The sequence below is a fragment of the Loxodonta africana genome, chromosome 11, assembly GCF_030014295.1.
Source record: "Loxodonta africana isolate mLoxAfr1 chromosome 11, mLoxAfr1.hap2, whole genome shotgun sequence".
Lineage (NCBI taxonomy): Eukaryota > Metazoa > Chordata > Mammalia > Proboscidea > Elephantidae > Loxodonta > Loxodonta africana.
This window is the reverse complement of record NC_087352.1, coordinates 94,929,960-94,953,949: the sequence shown is the minus strand read 5'-3', so window position 1 is coordinate 94,953,949 and position 23,990 is coordinate 94,929,960. Positions and strand designations below refer to the sequence as shown.

Genomic DNA, 23,990 nt, shown 5'->3' with positions numbered 1-23,990 from the left:
ACTCCACCTGTATTGGATGCAGGCCATACCCTCAAGCAGACTCCCTTTCAACTGACTGGTTGCTCAAAAGAGATCTCGTCATGGAGGTGATTATATTAGAACACATTATGGAGGGGATTACATCATTACATAGCTACCAAACTACATCATAACTTCCAAACCACTGAGAATCTTGGCCAGCCAAGTTGACACCCAACCTTAACCATCATATTAGATAACACACTTCTAAGTAACTATGGATTAAAGAACAAATTAAAAGAGAAGTTAGAAAGTATTTTGAACTGAATGAAAATGAAAACACAATATATCAAAATTTAGGGAATGTAGTTAAAGCAGTACTAAGAGGATAATATATAGCATTAGACACCAGTAGTAGAAAAGAATAAACGTCTCAAATCAATGCTCAGCTTCTACCTTAAGAAACGGAAAACAAAAGAGCAAATATGGCCCATGGTTAACAGAATAGAGAAAACAATATATAGAGCAGAAATCAATGAAATATAAAACAGAAAAACAATAGAAACCACTGATGAAATTAAAAGTTTGTTCTTTGAAAAGATTAATAAAATTAATAACCCTCTAGCCAGACTGATTGGTGCTGGGGGGTGTGCAGGGAAGACACCTATCACCAATATGAAGAATGAGGGAGGTGACATCACTACAAATTCTAAAGATATTAGAATATTAAAGGAATATTATGAACAACTTTATACCAATGAATTGGATAATGTTTTTAAGACATTATGCTGAGTGAAATAAATCAGTCACAAAAGGACAAATGTTATATGATCCTACTTACATGAAATATCTAGAATAGGCAAATATATACCAAAAAACCAAACCCAGTGCCATCGAGTCGATTCCGACTCATAGAGACCCTACAGGACAGAGCAGAACTTCCCCGTAGAGTTTCCAAGGAGCGCCTGGCGGATTGGAACTGCCAAGCCTTTGGTTAGCAGCTATAGCACTTAACCACTACGCCACCAGGGTTTCTGGCAAATGTATAAAAAAAAAAAAAGAGACCAAAAATTTATTAGTGGTTACCACGGGTGGGAGGGAGGAGAAAAGGAAGAATCTTAGCTCAGGGGGCACTGAGGTTCTGTTAATGGTGGTAGAATCATTTGGAAAGGACAGTGGTGATATTGTATAATGTTATGAACAAAACCAATGTCACTGAGTTGTAAGCGTAAAAAATGCTGAATTAGCAAACGTTTTGTTACATACATTTTTACTAAAACTTTTTTTTTTTAAAAAAGTACGCTTGGGGTGGAGTTCCCAACATGTCATTTGTGGAGGGTGGGGCCAACATGGCACCCTAGACAGATGTACCACGCTGTCCCTGTGCAGTAAAAACCTGAAAAACTAAGTAAAACAGATACAAATGCCAATCCTGGAACCCTAAGCATCAAATGAAGGGATAAAGAACTAGATCAAATACTGACTGGATGAAGAAACTGACAGAAAACAGACAATGAGGAGAGATACAGAGTGGAGGTCCCCTGCCAAATAACATGGCACAGTGTGGCCATCTTGAAACACAGCCAGCAATGACCCCAGACAGGGAGTATGGGACGGCAACTTCACAGGGCTCCCAACAGGAGACAAATCACCCAGTAACCAGATAAATAGGCTTTTCCACCCCTCAACTTTCTGATGAGTAGTTCCACCCCCCCGCCCCCATCCAGGCAGCCCCCATTGCCAGGGTCTACAATAGAGCACTCCCTCCCTTGGGCCAACCACCTCTCCTCCAGCCATGCAGCTTTTACTTCTTTCTTTTACTTTGTATTTATTCTTCTTCCAACATAGCCCCATATACCCTGCACTTCCTGCTGGACCCCAGGTCTGCCTCACCCCCACTCACTGTTCTGCCACACTGCAATTGTTTTTTTCTTGTTTTCGTTCTCCCTCACACCTAGCCCTGTACGGCACATTCCCTCTCTTCCCACTAGCCTCAGATTTCACCCTGCACCCACCTGCCAGAACCCACCATGCTGCCATTTATTCTTTCTGTCTTCCTTTCGTTACTCCTTCCCACCTAGAGAAGCCTCTGCCAAGACTTCCTCACTCTCCACCGAGGTTCCCCGTCCCTCTCACAGCTCGCCAAGTCACAGCTTCTAACTACAGTTTGGCCCGACCGCGCTGTGGCCGTAACCACAGTTTGAATCTGGTACCAGAATCCTGCGCATGTGTGAACCAAGATTTTGGTGTATGCACAGGACCTGAAGAGCTGTGTCCTCAGTCTATCCTTGGACCTAAACATCACCAACATGACTCAACATCTGGACCTCCAAATGTGGGCATGCGAGGGCTGAGGGCGGAGAGTTCTGGGCACCAAACCCAACCCCTAGATGCCATTGGAAATAAAAAGTTCCCCAACCCCCTCAGACAGCGAGCACATGGCCTTATGTTCGCTAGACCCCACACTGCTCCTTGTCTGTGCAGACAATAAATTTCTACTTTCTGTTCCCTTGCAACTGGTGGTGTGGCATCCGTCTTATTTTGGTCAGCTAATAGGACAGGACAAGAACCTTCGTCCGGTTACATTAGCCCTGTATGCCACCTCTCCCACCTTCCTGCCACTACCCCAGGTCTGTCCCACCCTGATCCCCTGGCTCCTGGCATATCAGCATTTTTTTTCCTCTTTTTTTTTTTCTTTCTTTCCTGTCTTTTCTGTCTCCCTCCCACCTAGCCCCATACACCATCTCCCTTCCCTTCCTGCTGCCACCCCGGGTCTGCCCAGTCTTTATCCTCTGGCTCCTGCTGTGCCACTATTCTTTTTCTCTTATTTTCTTTCTTCCTCCTACCTAGTCTAGGTAAGCCACTGCCCCTCCCTTTCCACTAGCCCCCAGGTCCACCCTTCCCCTACTCAAAGGCCTACACTGTGCCACAATTTTTTTTCTTTTCTTTCCTTATTTTACTTTCTCTTTCCGACCTAGCTCTGTATGCCACCTTCCTGCCTTCCCACTGACACTAGGGTCTGCCTCCCCTCCACCCATTAGCTCCCACTATGCTGCCATATTTTCTTTCTCTTTCTTCTCTCTTTTCTTTCTGACTCCACCCTAGCTCTCCAGGCCACCTCCCCACACATCCCACCAGCCCCTACTGCAGCTAGAGTGCCACTGGTGCTTAGGCCTGCCACCACACCGGCCTGCCCTGCCGTTCCCCTCCTGCAACTCAACGACCTGCCTAACAGTGGGAAGCAAGCCCATACCACTGCCTGTGAGACACCTCCGCCCAAATGGTGAGGGGTTGTGAATGCTCCCACACTGTTAGACCATCATTAGGAGGCAGATAGTACCCACCTAGTATGTGCTCAGACACCTCGCCAAACCACTGTACAGTGAAGCAGAATCATCCTGCTTGCTGATTCCCTGCCCTCCTGGACTTGGGGGGCATACCCAGAGTTTATTATAACTTTCCCAGGGAAAATGTCAGTGTCTAAGGAGCCCTAGTGGCACAGTGCTTAAGTGCTTGGCTGCTAACCGAAAAGTCAGTGGCTTGAACCCAATAGCTGCTTTGCATGCGGAAGATGTGGCAGTCTGCTTCCGTAAATATTACAGCCTTGGAAACCATATGAGGCAGTTCTACTCTGCCCTATAGGGTTGCTATGAGTCAGACTCAACAGCAAGTGGTAAGGAGAAACAGCATCTTACGCATCTGCTCAACAGAACGAGCTACCTTTCAGATTCCTAGTCAATTATTTGGGTTCTCAGGTCTTGTTTTCCAGTGGGACCCAGGCAAGCTGTTCATCTGATGTTTTCTTTTTATTGGCCTTCCGATCTGAGATTAGATCTGCTTCCCCCCAGATTTATAATGATGCAGGAGGATAATTGCTTTATACTCAGAAAATAAAAGAATTTGAGAAAAAAAGGAGCTATAAACATAAATCAATGCATTTTTGATACGACCACATATATTGGAAAGATGAAAATCTTGCCAGAAAACCAGGTTCTCACCCTGCATCTGGGATGGAAGAGAAGCATATTTGTATTTTGAAATGTACACTACTGGTCAAGTCCCAAAATAAAGAGCATCAAGGAATTGCCCAACCATTTGTTGTTCTAGATTGTATTTCAGATGTTACTTAAAACAATGATGTAGAAACAGGACTTACAAACATCTTCCATGGGAAGATATTTAATTGTAACACTATTTGTTGTAACAAGATTTGTTCTAAATAAAAATAATTCACTCTCTCTATACCCAGAAGTCCCACTGACACACCATTAATAAGCCCTTACTTCTTGAGGACTTTTTTGTGAGAGTAGCAATGAGTTTCCTCAGCTCTATGTCTTCATTTTGGCAGATGTCTGTGAGGCCGCTCCCTGGGGTGAGGTGCGAGGGCCTTGGTTGCAGAATAGCCAACCTAACTAGGGGCGAGGGTAGTTTTGGTGCTTTGCTTTAAGGTACCCAAAGGAGCTGACTAGTCTTAGAAGGCGAGTATGCAGTGAAACCTTCTTCACTGGGGAGTGGCTACCTCTGTAGTGTGAAACGTATTTTAACATCAGAATTCCTTTTCTAATTAAAAAAAATTACACCAAATGCCAATAAACACAACAGGAAGAGCAGTGAAGCTGTTACAGGTCGTAGGAGAGATGGGGGCCCAGAGTCCTGTTTGCTGAGCCTCTTCTCCCCTCCCCTCCCCCAGCTAAGGTCCCTGACGACCTTCCCCATTCCCTCACCCCCCACATCCAAAAAACCCTCAGATTTCTAAGAACACAGTTTAAAAGCCAGTGACATATATGAATTAGTGGAAAGTCCAAATTATTTTAAATATTAAAATTATTAATTTTTAAAATAATTTTAGATCGAACTGCTAAAACAGAGTTTGGAAATCAAAGCCCTCTATACATGCTTTTAAAAATTTACAAAACCATTCAAATTAGTACCATCTTTTTTTATTCAGATCAGTCCATCTAGTTTAAAACATGGTCTTGCCCTCAAGCCTCAGCTGGGACCTCACCTCCCAGAAGTCTTTGTGAAATGCCTCCCCCTCAGCCTGAATTCAGTGTGGCTTCTTGATGCTTCTGAAACCCCGCCCATTTTTGTATCAGGTACCTCTGGTAGTATCTGATGACAGTCTGTGTACCTCCTTTTCTTACTAAAGAATGTGCCCTCTGAGGGGAGAAATTGTTCTTGCCTTAATCATCTTCAACTCCCAGCAGCTCTCACAATGCCTGGGACATAGCAGGAGATCACCTGGACAAGGTGATGAGAGCTCTTGGGTCCACAGACGAGCAAACAGCAAAGCATGCCCAGCCCACCCATCCTGACATATCTAAACAAAACAAAAAACCAGGACAAAACAAACACACAATCAATAAATAAAGAAAATAATACCTTAGTGTCTTAGAGACAGCAGACAATATCAAAACACATCAAAAAGCAGGACAGGATGGCTCTGGCAAATGACCAAAATAAAGAATTAGACAACCTTCCAGTAGAAGACAAGGCATTGGAACTACCCGAAATGGACTCCAAAAGATGAATATTTAGGACTTTCCAAGAGATTAGGAAAGAGATCAAGGAAAACACAGACAAAACCAAGGAAAAAAATGCACAAAATCATGGAAAACACAGACAACCAACAAAAACATAGCCAAAATCAAGAAAAACACAGAGATAGCAATAGAAGAATCAGGAAAATAACACCAGAACAAAATGTCAAAATAAAACAATTAGAAATCATACAAAAAACAACTAGAAATTCAAAATATAAAAAACAAAGTTTCAGAAATGGACAACTCAATAAATTTTTGGAGCAAATTTGAAACAATGGAAGACAGAATCAGCAAAATTGAAGACAAACCCATGAACACCATTTTGTTTGAGAAAAAATCAAAGAAAAGAATGAAGAAAACCTAAGAATTATGTGGGACACTATCAAGAACAAAATTTGTATGTGATTGGAGTTCCAGAATAGGGAGAGAAAATGGAAAACACAGAGAAGATTGTTGAAGGTTTCCTGGTAGAAAACTTCCCAAAATATCACAAAAGATGAAAAGCTGACCACCCAAGAAACTCAACAAACCCCATGTAGGATAGGCCCCAAAAGAAAGTCACTAAGACATATTGTAATCACACTTGCCAAAACCAAAGACAAAGAAAGAATCCTAAGAGAAGCTTGAGAAAAATAAAAAGTCACAAAGAGGAAACAATGAACACTAAGCTTTGACTACACAGCAGACACTATGCAGGCAAGAAGGCAATGGGCTGACATATATATAAAACCTTGAAAGAAAAAAACTGCAACAAAGAATAATATATCCTGCAAAACTCTCTCTCAAATATGCTGGTGAAATTAGGACACTTCCAGATAAACAGAAATTAAAGAAATTAGTACCAAACTGAAAAGAAACACTAAAGGGAGTCCTTCAGCTAGAGAACAAATAACATCGGACAACAACCTGAGTCTAGGACACAGGACAACATCAGCAGGATACCAACCTAGGTAAAGAACTAAATTGTTGTTGTTAGGTGCTGTCGAGTCGGTTCCGACTCATATCGACCCTATGTACAACAGAACAGAACACTGCCTGGTCCTGCGCCATCCTCACAATCGTTGTTATGCTTGAGCTCATTGTTGCAGCCAGTGTGTCAATCCACCTTGTTGAGGGTCTTCCTCTTTTCTGCTGACCCTGTACTCTGCCAAGCATGATGTCCTTCTCCAGGGACCCATCCCTCCTGACAACATGTCCAAGAACTAAATATAAAACCTAAAAGTATAAAGATCATGGAAGCAAAAATAGAGACAACACTAGGGGACCTAATACATGGCATAACAAATAACTAAAAACACACAAACGCCAGAAAATAAACTAGATAACTAAGAGTTCCTAAAAATGAGGACTTCACCAAAACAGTAAAAAGAGAACCTACAGACTTGGAAAAAAATTTTGGCTACCACATGTCCAATAAAGGTCTAATCTTTAAAATCTATAAAATACTTCAACACCTCAACAACATGTCATTTGTAACTTTTCACTTATTCCCTTGTTTTCAGTACAGCAAACCTGCCCTAAACTGTGCTGTGACCAGAGACCCTTTGATTTTCCTTCTAAACAAGATAAGCTAGAGTCTTCTGCCAGAATGGGGAAGGGCTGTCACTTGGCTTTGTAAATTCATCACCATCCACACTTTCAGAGGTGCCCAGTGCTGCCAATCCTTAAGTCTAGTGTGGGTTCTGAAACGAAAATTGAATTGCATTTGGATTTCTGCACTACTGGCTTTACATTCAACTTTCTCTTGTCAGCTAAGTCACTTATCACTTGTCCATCTACTTTCCAACTTTTTAATTTTGCCTTTTTTTTTTCTTTTCTATTCTCTTTGCCCTTGGAAGTTTATGTCAAAACAAAAAACAAAAAATCCTTTTACTATTGTATTAGGGAAGTTTCAGAAAGTCTCAAAGATGGATGTGTATATATATATTTTTTACTATCTTTAACCAGAAATTCATCTAGAATGACATAGATATACAATAATAGAGAGCTATAATCAAGTTCTCTCCTGTTTATCCATTGTAATCATTAAGGTTGCGTGTCAACTTGGCTGGGCCATGATTCTCAGTGGTTTGGCAGTTATGATGTAGTTTTGCAGTCATATAATGATGTGATCACCTCCATGATGAGATCTGATATAATGTGATAACCTCCATGATGGGATCTGCTGTGAGTAGCAAATCAGCTGAAAGGGAGTTTCCTTGGTGGTGTGGCCTATATACAACATAGGTGGACTTTCTGGCAAGACCAGCAGGCTTTTGCTTACTCTGGATCCTGTAGCTGGCTGCTGTTCACCTGACCTCTTGTTCTTGGTACTTGAGCTAGCAGCTTACCTGCCAATCTTGGGATTTTTCAGCCTCAACAGCCTGTGACCCAGAAGCCTGCTGTCTGACCTGCCAATCTTGGGTTCATCAGCTTCTGCAGCTACATGAGTCAGGAGAAGCCTCCAGCCTGAACCATGGACTTGGGACTTTCCAGCCTTTATGACTCTGTGAGCCATTTCCTTGCTATAAATCTCGCTCTTCCTCTCTCTATCTCTCTCTCTATATAGACATTTCACTGGTTTTGCTTCTCTAGAACCTAGCCTGAGACATTCATATACTTAAATATTTTGCAGTCATTAAAAGAGGTATGTGTTTTACATTTTTAATAATACAGAGAAAGCTTTTGCTATGATGTTAGATGATAATAACGTTTACAAAATTTTATACATAAGATGATTTCAATGGTTTTTAAGATGTTCATGAAAAAAGAATGGGTAAAAATATAGCCATTTATTAGTTAATGGCTAATGGATGGGATTATGGGTGATTTTTTTTTTTAATTTATACTTCCTATAAAAAGTTTTTTTTTTATACTTTATAAATAATTTTTGCTATATAAAAATTATCTTATTTTTCCACCACTGACTGTTCTGACAGGGATCACAATAGCGGGTATCGGACAAAGCTGGAGAAAAATGTGGAACAAGATTCTAACTCACAAAAAAAGACCAGACTTACGGGCCTGAAAGAGACTGGAGAAACTTCAAGAGTATGGCCTCCAGACACCCTTATAGCTCAGTAATGAAGTCACTCCTGAGGTTTACCCTTAAGCCAAAGATTAGACAGGCCCATAAAACAAAATGAGACTAAAGGGGCACACCAGCCCAGGGGCAAGAACTAGAAGGTAGGAGGGGACAAGAAAGCTGGTAATAGGGAATTCAAGGTCAAGAAGGCAGAGTGTTGACATGTCCTGGAGTTGTTAACCAATGTCATAAAACAATAGGTGTATTAACTGTTTAATGAGAACAGTTCTATAAACCTTCATCTAAAATACAGTAAAAACAAATAAAATCATTTGCATCTTTTAAATTATAAAAATAAAATAAAATACTCTTATTTTTAATATTAATGAACTGTATTATTCCATAATCATGATCATTGTAGATAAAGTAGATAATATAAAGAATAAATATATATGTATATGTATGTATTCACACACATATATATGTATATGTATGCATATATAATGCATATATGTGTATATATAAACCCATTGTTGTCGAGCTGATTCCACTCATAGGGACCCTATAGAACAGAGTAGGACTCCCCATGGGGTTTCCAAGGTTGTAATATTTATGGAAGCTGATTGCCACATCTTTCTTCTGCGGAGTGGCTGGTGGGTTCTAACTGCTGACCATTCAGTTAACAGCTGAGCACTTTAACCACTGTGTAACCAAGGCTCTCTTCATATATACACACATACATAAAGAGATAGAGAGCCCCGGTGATGCAATGATTAAGTGCTCAGCTGCCAACTGAAAGGTTGGTGGCTCAAACCCACCCAGTGGCTTCTTTGGAGAAAAGATGTGGCGATCTGCTCCAGTAAAGATTACACCTTAGAAAACCCTATGGGCAGTTCTACTCTGTCATATTGGGTTGGGTTGATATGAATCAAAAATCTACTCGACTGCACCTAACAACAACAACTATATATATAGTCAATTACCATATATATACACACATATATGTATATAGTCAATTAAAGTATATATATATCTATATATATAAAATGAAATATAGCTACCCTATAGGACAGAGTAGAACTGCCCCATAGAGTTTCCAAGGAGCACCTGGTGGATTCGAACTGCCAACCTTTTGGTTAGCAGCCATAGCTTTTAACCATTATGTCACCAGAGTTTCCGTATACATATATATAGTCTCGATTACTCTAAAGCCCACCAGAGAATTATAAAATGTTAACGTGCTGCTAAATGTTTTCCCCCAAATAAATTACATATTACTTTTATAATGAAAAAAATAATATTCTTCCTCTTAGAGTCCATCTTAGGTCTTAGAATCACTCGTGGGCTAATACAAGAAAGTCTAGTTTGAGGCCACTGTTAAAATACAATTATTCCTTAGAAGGAAAGGATAGAACCCTGGGAGACTCTTAGCTCCCTTATAAACAGAAAGGATTGCTTTACTAGATTTGGTAATTATCACCTTCAGGCGGGAAGAGGATCTCCACATTCTTGGGGACTGGTGGAAAGGATGAGACAGCATGGGGACTTGAAGGCATTAGTTTAGAGAACATGGGTGGAGGTATGTGTTCCTGAGGTGGGGGAGGGAAGCAAGATTTGCCTGCTGGGCTAAGATCAGTTCTGCATATCAGCAAAAATATGCTGGTGGATTCTGTAGAAAAGTGCCACTAACCAGCCTGTAAAGCAGGAATTGGGGGAAGATAGCTGATGTTCTATGAAGATGACACTTTCCTTCATTGGCTTAAGGGAAGCAGTCTTAATTTCAAATCCACACATTCTTTCACTACCTCTGGCCCGGCTCTGCCCTAACATGTAAACCAGTGGCCTTTAAACAGTATTTCTCTGTGTAAGGATCGCACCAGAAGACAGCCCTGGAGAGTGGATGTGCGCGGTTATCATCATTGTATATTGCATTACATGCAAATGCACCAGGAAGATTTGTAATGCTCTGTTTTGAGTCCTTTTTCTTGCAGCAGACTGGTTACTGGGTGCATTGTATTTCTCACTAATGGGTTATTAACTTATTCCTTTTGTTTTAATTCGGAACACCAAAGAGCACCCCAAATTTACAAGTCTACCTCTTCTAGATAAAGCAGTTAAGTGGACTTTGCTGTGTTACCTCGGTTCTTAAACTGTGATAGAGTCAAAAGGAGATAATGAGTCTCTTGACCTTTTGCAAAGTCTTTTAATCTTCCTCTCTTTGTACTATCTCTTTCTTTCTCTGGCTCTATTTTGGTTCTTTCTCTCACTTTTTGTTAGGCTGCTGTCTTTTATCAGTCTGTTTATTTGGAGAAGGAAGAAAGAAATGGCTATTGGCCATCCAGTGTGAAAACATCAGCAGTCTCATCTTTATCTCCAGGTAATTAAAAAAAAAAAAAATCCTCCAGCTGCTGTCAGGGGGTAATCTCATCTGCCCAAATATGCTTTTTAAGATCCTATCTAAATGAATTAACGCCTAGCAAAATTATACAAAGAATTATAGAGACAGAAGATACAAGTAATCCAGGCTGAGCTTGTTTGACAATGCATTTTGTTTGGCAAGGTTCAAAACAATCATTACATCAATTTAAATGCTTATTTATTTTACTGTGATTAACTATAAAGTGTCCTTTGAGGAAAGGATATGTTTTAGAAAGTTAAGCACCAATGGTCTCCCAACTCTTTTTTGGAAGGGGGGGGTGAATTTTAAATAAATTACTCATCATCCTACAAACTTTAATAATTCATTAAATGTTCAACTTTTTAATAACATGGCATTTGAAGTTTTGGAGTTGCTGTTAGGTATGTTCAAATAACCCATTATCATCCTTTTTTTTTTTTTTTCAGCTAGACAAGTATCGGGACATGAATTTGGTAAGATAGACTAATTGACAGAACAAGAAATGTTTGAAGTAAAATAAAAGATTGAGATGACTTACTTTTGAAAAAAAGTGATAAAATTGCTTTCTTAAAATGTCAGGCTTTAGAGAGATTCTAATAGGGTACATGATAGACTAGGAAGCACTTATACAGTGCTTCCCATGTGTCAGATCTTGTTCTAGAAGTTTTACATACATGAAACAGCACATGCAAGACAGCACTCTAAGGGGAACACTTGGTACCTATAAGGAAACCAAGGCGTAAAGATACTCAGTAATTTGTTCAAGGTTAGTATGTGGAGAGCCAGGATTTGAATCTCGGTAATCTTGCTCCAGAAGCCATGCTCTTCACCACTATATCACTGAGGAAACAAGTGATGGTGGGAAAGAAGGAGGGACATGTTTTTTTTACTATGGATCTCTCATGTCTAACAAATGTACATGTTCAAAAAATCTCTAAAACATCAAATTAAAGGAGCATGTGCCACAAGGGTTCGCTTGAAAACAATGATTGTTAAAACTTGAAGAAATACAGTAAGTAAATGTTTTCGAATAAAAGAAGAGTCACTCAGTCCTTGTCTATCTGTGTGGATACTGAACATGAGCATTATATATTCAACTTTTTTCAATAAACATTGTATACTGAGCATTTCCCCATGTTTCTGCATCTTCTTTTCAAATATTTAATAGCTGTATAGTATTTTATGTTGGGAAACATGGTGGTGTAGTGGTTAAGAGCTACGGCTGCTAACCAAAAGGTCGGCAGTTCGAATCCACCAGGAAATCCTATGGGGCAGTCCTACTCTGCCCTATAGGGTCGCTATGGGTCAGAATTGTGCTATGTTGACGATGTACTGAAATTTAGAAAAGTGTTCCCTTAGTTTTTGATGTTTGAGAATTAAGTTTTGTTTTTACAATTAAATGTCCCAGAATTATTTCCCTTTCATTGAATGATTCAATTCAGGATAGCCCCATAAATGTGATCACTGGGTCAATGGATATGGATAGATGTTTAACTATTGTTAACTATTGTCATAAAACCCCAGTACCCAGTGCCCTCGAGTCAACAATATAGTATATATTTATGTAATTTAAACATATATATGTAATATACAATGTATATTTTAATCGAGAGGTTTTAAATGTAATTAAAAATATGTATGTGTATATGTATACACATACACACATATACATGTATAAGTTTAAATTATATTTAAAATCTCTTAGATGCCAGTGCAGTGCCAATACCAGGAGGCTCTAAAATAGGGCTCAGGCGACCCTCCTTCCATGAACTGATGAGATACTTCCGTTCAGCTTTTCAGTTTATGCCACATGTAGCTTTGTATACAGAAGTCATTACATAAATATTTATTAAATGGATAGATGGCAGATCATGGATGGATGAATGAACATTCAAATCATTCCTGCTAGTGAACACACAGAAAGTTAGTGGCAAAGCTGAATGATACCCCAGCTTACAATCTAGCACTCTTTCTCCTACCACAACTCCAGTTTTACGTCATTTAGTCAATGTAAACTGAATACTTAGTACGCGCAAAGCACGGTGCTGGAGGCTGGGGACACTATTACCAATAAGATATAGTTACACCTATGAAGGAGCTCACAGTTGGATTAACTCTCACACCTCTCTGGATCAAGTTCTCATTTATAAAGTGAAAGTACTGACCTCAGAAGTTCCTTCTAGCTCCTGGATTCTGTGATGAGACCCTAAATTTCACATACTAAAACTCTAAACTATAGGGTTTCTAAGGAACAGCTTGTGGATTTGAACTGCTGACATTTTGTTAGCAGCCATAGCTCTCAACCACTGTGCCACCAGCAATCTAAAGAACTGGTGATTCGGGATAGTGATGGGAAAGGGGAGGGCAGGAGTCTTCTCTTTTTCCTCATCTACATTCATTCATTCATTCACCATTCATTGAGCACATACTAAATACCAGACACTAGTGATAGAAATAAAACTAGGACAAGCCCTCTACCCATAAGAAGTCTACAGTCTGAAATGAGGAGGGTTTTTGAAGAGGAAGAGTTTGGCAATTCAAGAGTACTGCACACAGCTTTTGTGTCTGTGACACGCAGTCTACTGTCTTAGTCTAGCTAAAACTTAGCTCCACCACTAGAGTATAGGAAGGAATTAGCTAACGTATAAGTCTCTACCACTAAAATGTAAGAGGGAATTAGATAATATTGAGTCAAGCTTACCCTCTAAAAGCTCCAAAAAGTCAATGAGTGGAAAATATTGAAATGCGTAGGTTTACCACGGGGAAAATACTTGTCCTGTTCTTGGCAAACATGGAGACTAAAGAGGAGGAATGCAGGTGGACTCACCACTTCTCTTCTTCTACTTGCACTCCTATGGACTGGAACTTACTGGGCACTTTATTCTCCCCTGTTTTGTCAGGTTCTTCAGCATCGTCAACCTGGAGAAATAATTAAATAAATGGAGGCACTCCATTTTAGTCACCTTGCTTGAAAAACAAGTCACATGTCATTAGAAACATCTGGAATATTCCTGGAATGCTTTGTGATTTCTAGCTTCTTGTTCAAGATTTTCCATTTTGATGAGACCTATTACCACCTCATGAGCATGCTCTTTGACTCTGTTGGCCGCGGTGAAACGCAGTTTTGTCACCGACAAAGTGCCTGGTAATGTCTGTGATTCCTCTGTGAGTTGCGAGTGTGCACGTACCTATGAGCACGGCATGAGGAGGTGGTGATGCACGAGAAGGGGGCACTGCATGGAAACATGTCATTGGAGGTTTTGAGTTTGCAGATTACCAAATATAAAAGGAGGAAAGAAATTCACTTATCGTAGTTAGAATTGTTGATATTAGTGCCATTTTACTTTGGGAGGTTTAAGTTTATTAAAATAAACTATATTGTCTTGTACTAAGAAATTGACTTTGAATATCACTTTGTAGTTTCTGAATACTATGTATATATAGAAGCTCATATAGAAAATGTGTCCATTTCTAATTGGACACCTTGTAACAGAATAGGTCCAACCCAACTTTAGAGTAATTCTTAGGAAAAATCAGAGAAATTGGCTTTATTCCTTTATTTTCTATGTATTTAACAATTTTTTTCTAAATATAAAAGCAAGTCAATGTCTGTTATATAAAATTAAAATACAGAAATATATAATGTAGAAAGCAAAAGTTCCCCAAGAATCGGTCAATCCTTTGATGCATATTTGCCACCCCCGCCCCATTATTGTTAGGTGCTGTTGAGTCTGTTCCAACTCATAGCGACCCCATGTACAACAGAATGAAACACTGCCCCGTCCTGCGCCATCCTCACAATTATTGCTATGTTTGAACTCATTGTCGAAGCCACTGTGTCAGTCCATCTCCTGCAGGGTCTTCCTCTTTTTTGCTTATCCTCTACTTTACCAAGCATGATGTCCTTCTCCAGGGATTGGTCCCCTCTCCCCTATGTATGCATATATCTTTGTATATACATACATAGAGATGGGGTGGGGGGCAAATATGCATCAAAGAATTGACTGATTCTTGACGGACTTTTGCTGTCTACATTATATATTCCCAAAGTGGCAGAAATGTAAGTGCTAGACCACTTACTAAAAGGTTTGTGGTTCAAATCCACACAGAGATGCCTTGGAAGTAAGACCTGGCAATCTGCTTCTCAAAAGATCACAGCCTTGAAAACTCTGTGTAGTATATTTCTACTGTGCACACTTGGGATCACCATGAGTTGGAATTGACTCGACAGCAATTAGCAACAACTATATATATATCTATATATATACACACATATATACATATAAACATACACACAAATGACTATCAATATTCAGTTTACACAAGTGAGATTATACAGTAAAACCTGTGAAAGCTGGAACCTTTGCAATGTGGAAACCTGTCAGACAAGGAAAACTCAAATATTTCCCACTAAAATGAGTGATAGAAAAGTGGTAAGACTACATCCTGTCAAAGATGGAAATCTTGTGAGACTTGGAAAAACAAGGCAGTCCCGTCGAGTTCTGGCTCTCACAGGTTTCACTAGTACATATGTGCTTTCTGCGATTCGTTCTGTTCAGTAACACTGCTATCTTGTGGACATTTTAGCATGTCACTAAATATAGCTCTACCTCAATCCTTTTGTTGGCTACATAAATACTTTTACTGACTGTTTATTTAAACAACAGGAGTGTCAGGGTAATTTTCACATTCCTTATAAAGCCAAGGCTACTTTAGTTGTTGCTATTGTTCTATTTTGCTTTTTAATGCTTTTATTTCTACTTTCATCATTAGTAATTCCTTCCTTTTAATTTATTTCTCTTTTCCTAATTTTATGAATTGAATGTTTAGTTTATATTTTAATATTTCTTGCTTTATTATGAAAGAACATAGGACTCAGAGTTGTTCTCAGATCATAGCTGTGGCCACAGCCCATGGTGACAATTTATATCATTTGTTTCATAATAATCTCTAATTTTCTCTTTAATCCAGATGTTATTTAGAAGATTTGGTTATCTGTCTATTGTTAATTTCTAGTTTTAATGCATGATGGTTGGAAAACGTGACTGTAACTATTTCTTCCTTTTGGAATCCAATAAAATCAGCTCTGTAGGCTCATTAGTTTTGACTTGAGATAATTCCCCCAAAACAATCTCTTTCCAAGCATGTGCTGATGCTGATTGCAAGGGCAACAAAACAAAGTTTACAAAGCCCTAACGTATCTAGTACTATCTCCACAGTTTCCCCTTACTGTTTTAAGTCAGTCGATGACAAATCAGAGGTAATGTGACCCTTTTATTTCTCAAAGTCCTCTTTCAAAGCATATTAATAATTCATCTGGTTTGTATTGTTCTAAAACAGTTCTTTCAACTTGTCAAAGGTATGTTTTGCCATTTGGAATTGGACTTACTTTTTCACATACCCCAAACTAAAAACCAAACCTATTGCCATCAAGTTGATTCCAACTCACAGAACTGGCACATAGGGTTTCCAAGGAGCGGCTCGTGGATTTGAACTGCCAACCTTTTGGTTCTCTCTATATACTTACGCAAGAATTATAGGCAATAAATAATTAAATCTTAGGAGTACAATCTCAAATAACAACTTAATTTTCTTTCTTTCATTTTTAATTCAAAGAACGAGAAAGCAATTATTATTTTACATAATATGAAGGACTAAGTTTAAAGTTCTTTTAGGCTGTTTTGCTACATGAGTTAAATAACAACAGAGGGAAGTCACAATCTAACATCTGGAAGTGAAGGAATTAGGGTCTAAAGCTAGTATATAAAACTCATCCTTAGTCGAAATTACTCTTGAAAAAGTAAAAGACCATGTAACGAGCTATTGCCAGTGACCACTGTTGGGGAGGAGCATAGGAGTTGGAGGTAGGATGAAGGGGAACTTTAATTACTTTGCTTTGTATACTTGTATATTATATGAATCTGTTACAATAAAACCTTGTTCATATATTAATTATTTTGTAATTTTAAGGGAAAAAAAATTGTCCTTAATATTGTCCATGAATTTTAGTATTAAAAAAATAAACAAAAACTACATCATCCCTTTATTGTTCTCTCAGACTTCCAATATCTGTATAAAATAGTTGCTGTTGCACCTCACTCATGGCGACCGCATGTATTTTAGAGTAGAACTGCTCCATAGGGTTTTTGAGGCTGTGACCTTTCAGAAGCAGGTCGCCAGGCCTTTCTTCTGAGGTGCCTCTCAGTGTGTTTGGACGTCCCACCTTTCAGTTAGTACTCACGTGTTTAACAGTTTGCACTACCCAGGGACTCTGATTTTTAGTAGAAAGACATATTACTTTGCTCTAGATCCAAAGCAACCAGTTCCCTCAAGACCACTCTCAGCGCTAGGACACCAGAGAAAAATCAGATAACTTTGCTGGCTTAAGCTTTGGGACCATATTATATAAAAATATGTCTCTTTACATATTCTAGGATTATACTTATTGAGTGAGATGCTCCCATGGGAGCCAAGACTGCACATTCATCCCACTCATTGGATGTTTTTTTAACACATATTTTAAAACTGATTCATGTATTGGAGAAAGTGCCTTGTTCTAAAGGAGGCCTGGTGGCAAAATGGTTAAGTGCTCGGCTGCTAACCGAAAGGTTGGCGGTTCAACCCACTGGCTGCTCTGCAGGAGAAAGATGTGGCAGTCTGCTTCCACAAAGATATACAGCCTTGGAAACCCTATGGAGCAGTTCTACTCTGTTCTTTAGGTGGCTATGAGTGGAATTCGATTCGACAGCCACGGGTTGGGCCTTGTTCTGGTGATTTACTTACTGTCCAGTAGCTCCAAGCCCATCATTTGTCTGTCTGCTCTGTGGCACTGGCTGGCTCCCAGGCCTGTTCCAACAATGGAAGGTGGGAAGAGGAAAGGGACTTCCTTTTTGTTTCCACCTTCTGTTGGTATCTTTCAGAGGGCAGATAGGGCTTTAGCTTCCAGCCCCTTTCCACAGTCCACATGCCAGCTACACTGCAACCCTCAGGGGTACCAGCTGCAGTGGACCAAGCCCACTTGTAGGTCTGAGTGCCCTCCAGAGATCCCAGAGATCCAGGTGCATGTGTACCGGCCTTTCTTTAGAGCTCCCAACCAGTTGCTTTTGAGCTGAGCCTGACTCAGGGCAGCCCCATGTATGTCAGAGCAGAAACGAACTCCATAGGGTTTTCAATGGCTGATTTTTTTAGAAGTAGATAGGCTGGCCTTTCTTCTGAGGCATCTCTGGGTGGACTCAAACCTCCAACCTTTGTGTTAGCAGCCGAGTTTGTTAACCATTTGCCCCACCTAAGGGCTCCTTTAGAGCTCCTAGGTTCTGGCAGCCCAGCTTTTTCCTTTTTGTTCCCTAGTTCTAAGAGTGGTCACTGTTCACTGCATCATCCCTTGTTCCTCTCTCAGCCTTCCAATATCTGGAGAGCCACTCTTGTAAAAAAAAAAAAAAATTTTTTTTTTAACTCTTGTCTGTTAAACTGCCTCTGTGTGAAAAACTAACATGCATCCCTGTCTTCCTGAACGGATTCTAACTGACCCAGTATGGTTTGTTATTGTTGTTAGTCATCATCAAGTCAATTCTGACTCATGGCAACCTCATGCGTTACAGAGCAAAGCTGATCCGTAGAGTTTTCTTGGTTGTCATCTTCATGGAAGCAGATTGCCAGGATTTTTTCTGCGGTACTGCTGGGTGAGTTTGAACTGCCAACATTTAGGTTAGCTGTCAAGTACAAACCTACACTCATATAAATTGAAAATACTTAGGATGTAAGCCCCCTGGTATCACTAGCAAAATAGGATGCCACAGCCTTATACTATGGGGCAGTACTGAAGTTAGCCAGTGAAACATTTTTCACAACATTCATGATAGATACTTCCCTTAAGAACTAGGATCCTCAACGCATAGGGAAAAGGAGAAAGAAAGCAAGTGTCATGAGAACGGGGATGGAAGTAGGGCACCTCTGGGCATTGTGCTCTCAGTGTTCCACCCTCGCCCCACCTCTGCAGACTGTCAGCTTATTTGTATCAACGTGTTATCATTGTCTGAGCTTTAGTCATTGCATTTAAATTCATCTTTGTGATTTTAGTCCTTTATTTACACCCAAATAATGACAAATGTCATCTCTTTTATACAGCATCTAAGGTAATCTACTTAAATTTATAAAGTGCCTTTCAAAAAAAATTTTTTTTAATTACAGGACAATAAATCTCTGTCCTGAAAAAAAAAAATTGAGGAAGTTCATGTCAGGTGATAAAATTTCAGTGTATTTGGGTAACTGTGATTTTAAAGGAAGATAATAATAATAACAACTAAATCTAATATTTGTTGAGTTAGTTATGCTAGCAGGAGCCCTGGTGGTGCAGTGGTTAACGCGCTTGGCTGCCAACTGAAAGGTTGGCAGTTTGAATCTACCAGCTGCTCTGTGGGAAAAAGATGAGGCAGTCTGCCTCCATAAAGCTTTACAGCCTTGGGAACTCTATGGGGGCAGTTCTACTCTGCCCTACAGGATCTTTATGAGTCAGAATTGACTCAACAGGAATGAATTTCCTTTGTTTTTTATTTTTCAGCACTGTACTTAGTGCCTTACATATATTATAATCAATCAATTCTTAGCACAAACTATAAAGTACCCTATGAAGTAGGTACTATTATTATCCTCGTTTTCCAGGTGAGGAAACGGAGGCACAGACATTAATTGGTTTAAGTTCACACAGGTTACAAAGTATAATGGTTGTGATACTGACTGTTACGCATGAATTACATTAAAAGCATTGGAAAGACTCAGAAACTCTGGCCCAAAGAGGTAAAGGGAGGGTAAAGCACATAGTATTATGTATTATTGGAATTAGAGATTAATTTAAATGAGATTACAAACTGTAAATGAAATTTGATTAACATTTTGCATCTTCAGTTTTTACTTACTTATTTTCCTCACAAAGCAAGCAACATAATGTCATGTGAGACATCTAGGTACAACCTTGGGCAAGTTATTCAACTTCTCTGTGTTCTCATCTATACAGTAGAAATAATAATAACGCCCATGGTGGTGTAGTAGTTAAGAGCTACAGGTGATAATCAAAAAGGTCAGCAGTTCAAATCCACCAAACGCTCCTTGGAAACTCTATGGGGCAGTTCTACTCTGTCCTGTAGGGTTGCTATGAGTCGGAATTGACTCGATGACAATGGGTTTGGTTTTTTGGGTTATGCCATTGGGTTGTTGTAGCGGTTAAATGAAAGAATCATATAAAACACCCAGTTAAAACAAAAAAACAGTTGCCATAGAGTCGGTTCTGACTCATGGCAACCCCATGTGTGTCAGAGAACTGTGCTCCATAGGGTTTTCGCAGCTGTGATCTTTCAGAAATAGATCTCCAGGCTTACTTCCAAGGCACCTCTGGGTAGATTTGAACTGCCAGCCTTTGGGTTAGTAGCTGAGCACTTAAAGGCACTCAATTGTTACTGTTTTTGTTGTGTGCTGTTGTGTACACAGCCTCCCCATGTGACAGGGTAGAACTGCTCCATAGGATTTTCTAGGCTGTCTTCTTTCTTTCTTTATTTATTTCTTCTTTATGGGAGCATTTCTCCCTCAAAGCCACCGGGTGGATTCAAACCACCAACCTTCCAGTTAGCAGCCGAGGGCTTAACCATTGAGCCACCAGGGTTCGTTAAAAGCACTCAGCACTCCTAGATAATTTATATAGCAATGACAATGATTGGAGGAGTAAGAGCAGTTTTGTAGCTCACTAAAATAACCAAATATTCCAGAAGGGGAATAATTTCTAAAGCGAAACTTTTCTCCTCAATATTATATGTGGATTTCAGAGTAGTTCTAACTAGGAGAAAATAATAAAAATATAAATTGGATTTCATATGTATTAATGATTTATTCTGAGTAAGAGTTATTTGGAGAGTAGCCTATAAGGCCAACCAGTATAGCCTGGAAGATGATTAGGATAAATATACAGATGCTTTTAAATAAAATGAACTGTAAGAGTAATAAACCATTATCTCCAAAAGATAAAGTAAAAAAGCACCATGCAGAATAGCGTGAGGTATATGTTAATGTCTGTGTTTTAAAAAAAGGGAATACATAAGCTATCCATTTGCTTAAATATGCACAAAATATCTCTGTATCGTGTCGCCAAAACTGCTTATATATTGATTTCTTCCTGGGAGAACTGACTGGCTCTTGAGTAAGAATAGGATGGAGGCTTGTCTCTGTACATCTTTTTATAACTTTTGAATGTTGAACTATGGAAATGTGTTAAAAACCAAACCAAATACATTGCTGTCAAGTCAATTCTGACTCACAGTGATCCTATATGACAGCTTAGAACTGCCCCACAGGGTTCCCAAGGAGCTGGCTGGTGGATTTCAACTGCTGACCTTGTGGTTAGAAGCCGAGCTTTTAACCAGGGCTCTGTGAGTGTATTGCCTATTGAAAAATAACATTAAATAAAGTAGGAAAACAATAAAATGAACATTAAAGAAGTAGAAGAAAACGAACATTGCTATCAACTATGTGCCACATAGAAAACTAGATTTTTTTTTTAACTCAATTCTCAGAACAATCCCCTGAGGAAACTGAGGCTCAGAGAAACTAAGCAATTGTCGAGGATGACACAGAGAACTGCGCTCTGCTTTTCCTCACTCCTCAAAATCCCAGGAATTTCCAGTGGAAAGCCAGGGAGACTTTTAATTGGGGACTGACTTTGGGACCTTGCTTCATGCCACGGCATTTCCTCACAAGCACTAGTGCTGCGAGTCCTTTTAGGAAACTTGCCAACTTGTGCTACGGTAACCTGCAGGTTACAAAAAAGCACTTGACCCATGCTACCAGAGAAAGTTTAACTGCCCTTTAAAAGTAGACTGTGCAGAACTGACTGATGACATGAAAATACATCATCGTTGTGAGAACGTGCCACATGCCTGGCTTTTAGATGTGCCTTATAGGTGTTTCAGTGCCGATACGTTTACTGGACACTAAGTTGGGCAGTTATTATTCAAAGGACACTTTCAGAAGGATACGGCGCAACAGGAGTGGAGAAAAAGAATGACTTCTCCACTGAGAGAAGGAAGCTTCTAGAGGGGCAAGCCAAGCGGAACGGATGCAGTAACAAGGCAGAATCAGTCTGACCTTATCTTTGAGAAGCAGAAAACAGTGACCTCAGCTGAGAGCCTGCTGGGTTGTCCACCATTTTTATGAAACGCATGATTAAATAGCCAAGAATTGCACTGAGACCGATGCACATTCTTCCCTGGTGATGCTGTGATGTGAGCTCCACACTATCAGCTACTTTGGTCTTGCTCTCCCTCCCTCCCACATCTGTGAGAAATAATTCACATTTTTGTTCTCAACATTGTGATACAACAGTGATGAACATATTGTAATGCAACCTGGTGACCCGGGTTATTCTTGGATCTACACTCCCTTTTTGAGGATCAAAATATACATTAGGAAGTGAGGTCACTTTATGTTTGATTAGGAATCCCTGGGTGGCACCAACGGTTAAGCGCTCGACTACTAACCAAAAGGTTGGCAGTTCGAGTCCACCCAGAGGCGTCTTGGAAGAAAAGTCTGGAGATTTACTTCCCAAAGATCACAGCCATTAAAAGTGTATGGAGCACAGTTCTACTCTGCAGCACATGGGGTCACCATGAGTTAGAATCGACTCAAAGGCAGCAAGATTTTTTTTTTGTACGTTTGAGTGTGTCTATCTTTGTTTAATTATCCTGTAGTTTGAGTCACACATTCAATTCAGAGGACAAAAGTAATGGTCATTAGTAAAATCTACAAACACAATACCTTTATCACTTTTATCATATTTAACATCATAGGGAGTCCAGAGCCCATTACTTGAAAACCTACACATAGCTATACCCATTGCCGTTGAATCATAGCGACTCTGTAGGACAGAGTAGAAATGACACAAAGGGTTTCCAAGGAGCGCCTGGTGAATTTGAACTGCTGACCTTTTTGGGTAGCAGCCAAATGCTTAACCACTGTGCCACCAAGGCTTCAAACATAGCTATAGCATTCAAAATGTTAAGATAGCAAATATTCTTTAAAATATGAGCGTTACATTTCTTAGTTTGCAGGTCCTATTTCAAGGACAAAAAGAGAAGCTTTGTTACCTGTATCCCAATAGAGAGGCATCTGTTTTTCTTAAAGTGATCCTTCTTCCTGTCCTCTGTAGTGACGGTGGCTATGGTGGTGGTGGTGGTGACGGTGGCCGTGTTGTTGCCCATGTGCTGACTCGCAGGGCCATGGATCTGGGCATTTGCAGCTTCGATGGCAGCTGTGAGAGCCTTCATACTGTCTAGGCTCTCCGTGGAGTTGCTGAGTCCAGACTGGCTGATCATGTCGCCTCGCTGGCCCTGTCCGTCCATGTAGGCATCCTGGGCAGACTCTGTGCTACTCTGGGCTGTGATAGAAATGAAAGGTTTCGTGGTAGTTCTGGGTGGGACTGGAGGTGGTGTCTTCTTATATGTTGTAATGCAAGATGACACTGGAAGACAGTGAAAACAAAGACACTGTGATTTTGGTGTGGGTTGTCATTTCTGATACTGGCACTGACATTCATTAGGCACTGGGGCACACAGAACACTCAGACATTTAACGTTAAAACAAAGCCATTGACAGACTAAACGGGATCCCCGGAAGGGGAAGAAATGGGCTGCCTATGAGGTGACCAAAAGGAGACCTGGTGATGCAGTGGCTAAAGTGCTCGGCTGCTAAACGAAAGGTTGGCAGTTAGAACCTACCGGCCGCAGCCTGCTTCTGTAAAGATTTACAGCCTTGGAAACCCTGTAGGGCAGTTCTGCTCTGTCCTACAGGGTCACTATGAGTAATAATGATTTGACAGCAATGGCCAGTGGATAAGGTAACCCACCACAAAATTGAAGGAAAACAGACTGGAAAACATCAACTTTTGAAATGGAGATTTCTGAAATGAAAATCAATATGAATCAACATAAAAAGACATCTGTAGAAATCTTCCCAGACAACAGGGTGCCCTGAGAGCTGATATATAAACTACGGTAGTTCCTCCCTTCTCAAAAACACGTCAAATACAGCTAAGGTTAAACAAAGCATC

General features: G+C 40.0%; 1 protein-coding gene across 1 annotated transcript in view; it reads right to left on the bottom strand.

The window, feature by feature from the left end:
* Window positions 1–23,283, bottom strand: part of LOC100659604 (disks large-associated protein 1) — a 63,147-nt gene extending 39,864 nt beyond the window's left edge. Inside the window, exons 1-2 of the mRNA XM_023543961.2 lie at window positions 23,029–23,283; window positions 13,731–13,822 (exon numbers count right to left, since the gene is read on the bottom strand). Coding sequence (XP_023399729.2) covers window positions 13,731–13,822; window positions 23,029–23,283 — 347 coding nt within the window. The remainder of the gene's footprint in view (window positions 1–13,730; window positions 13,823–23,028) is intronic.
* Between the last annotated feature and the right edge of the window lie 707 nt (window positions 23,284–23,990).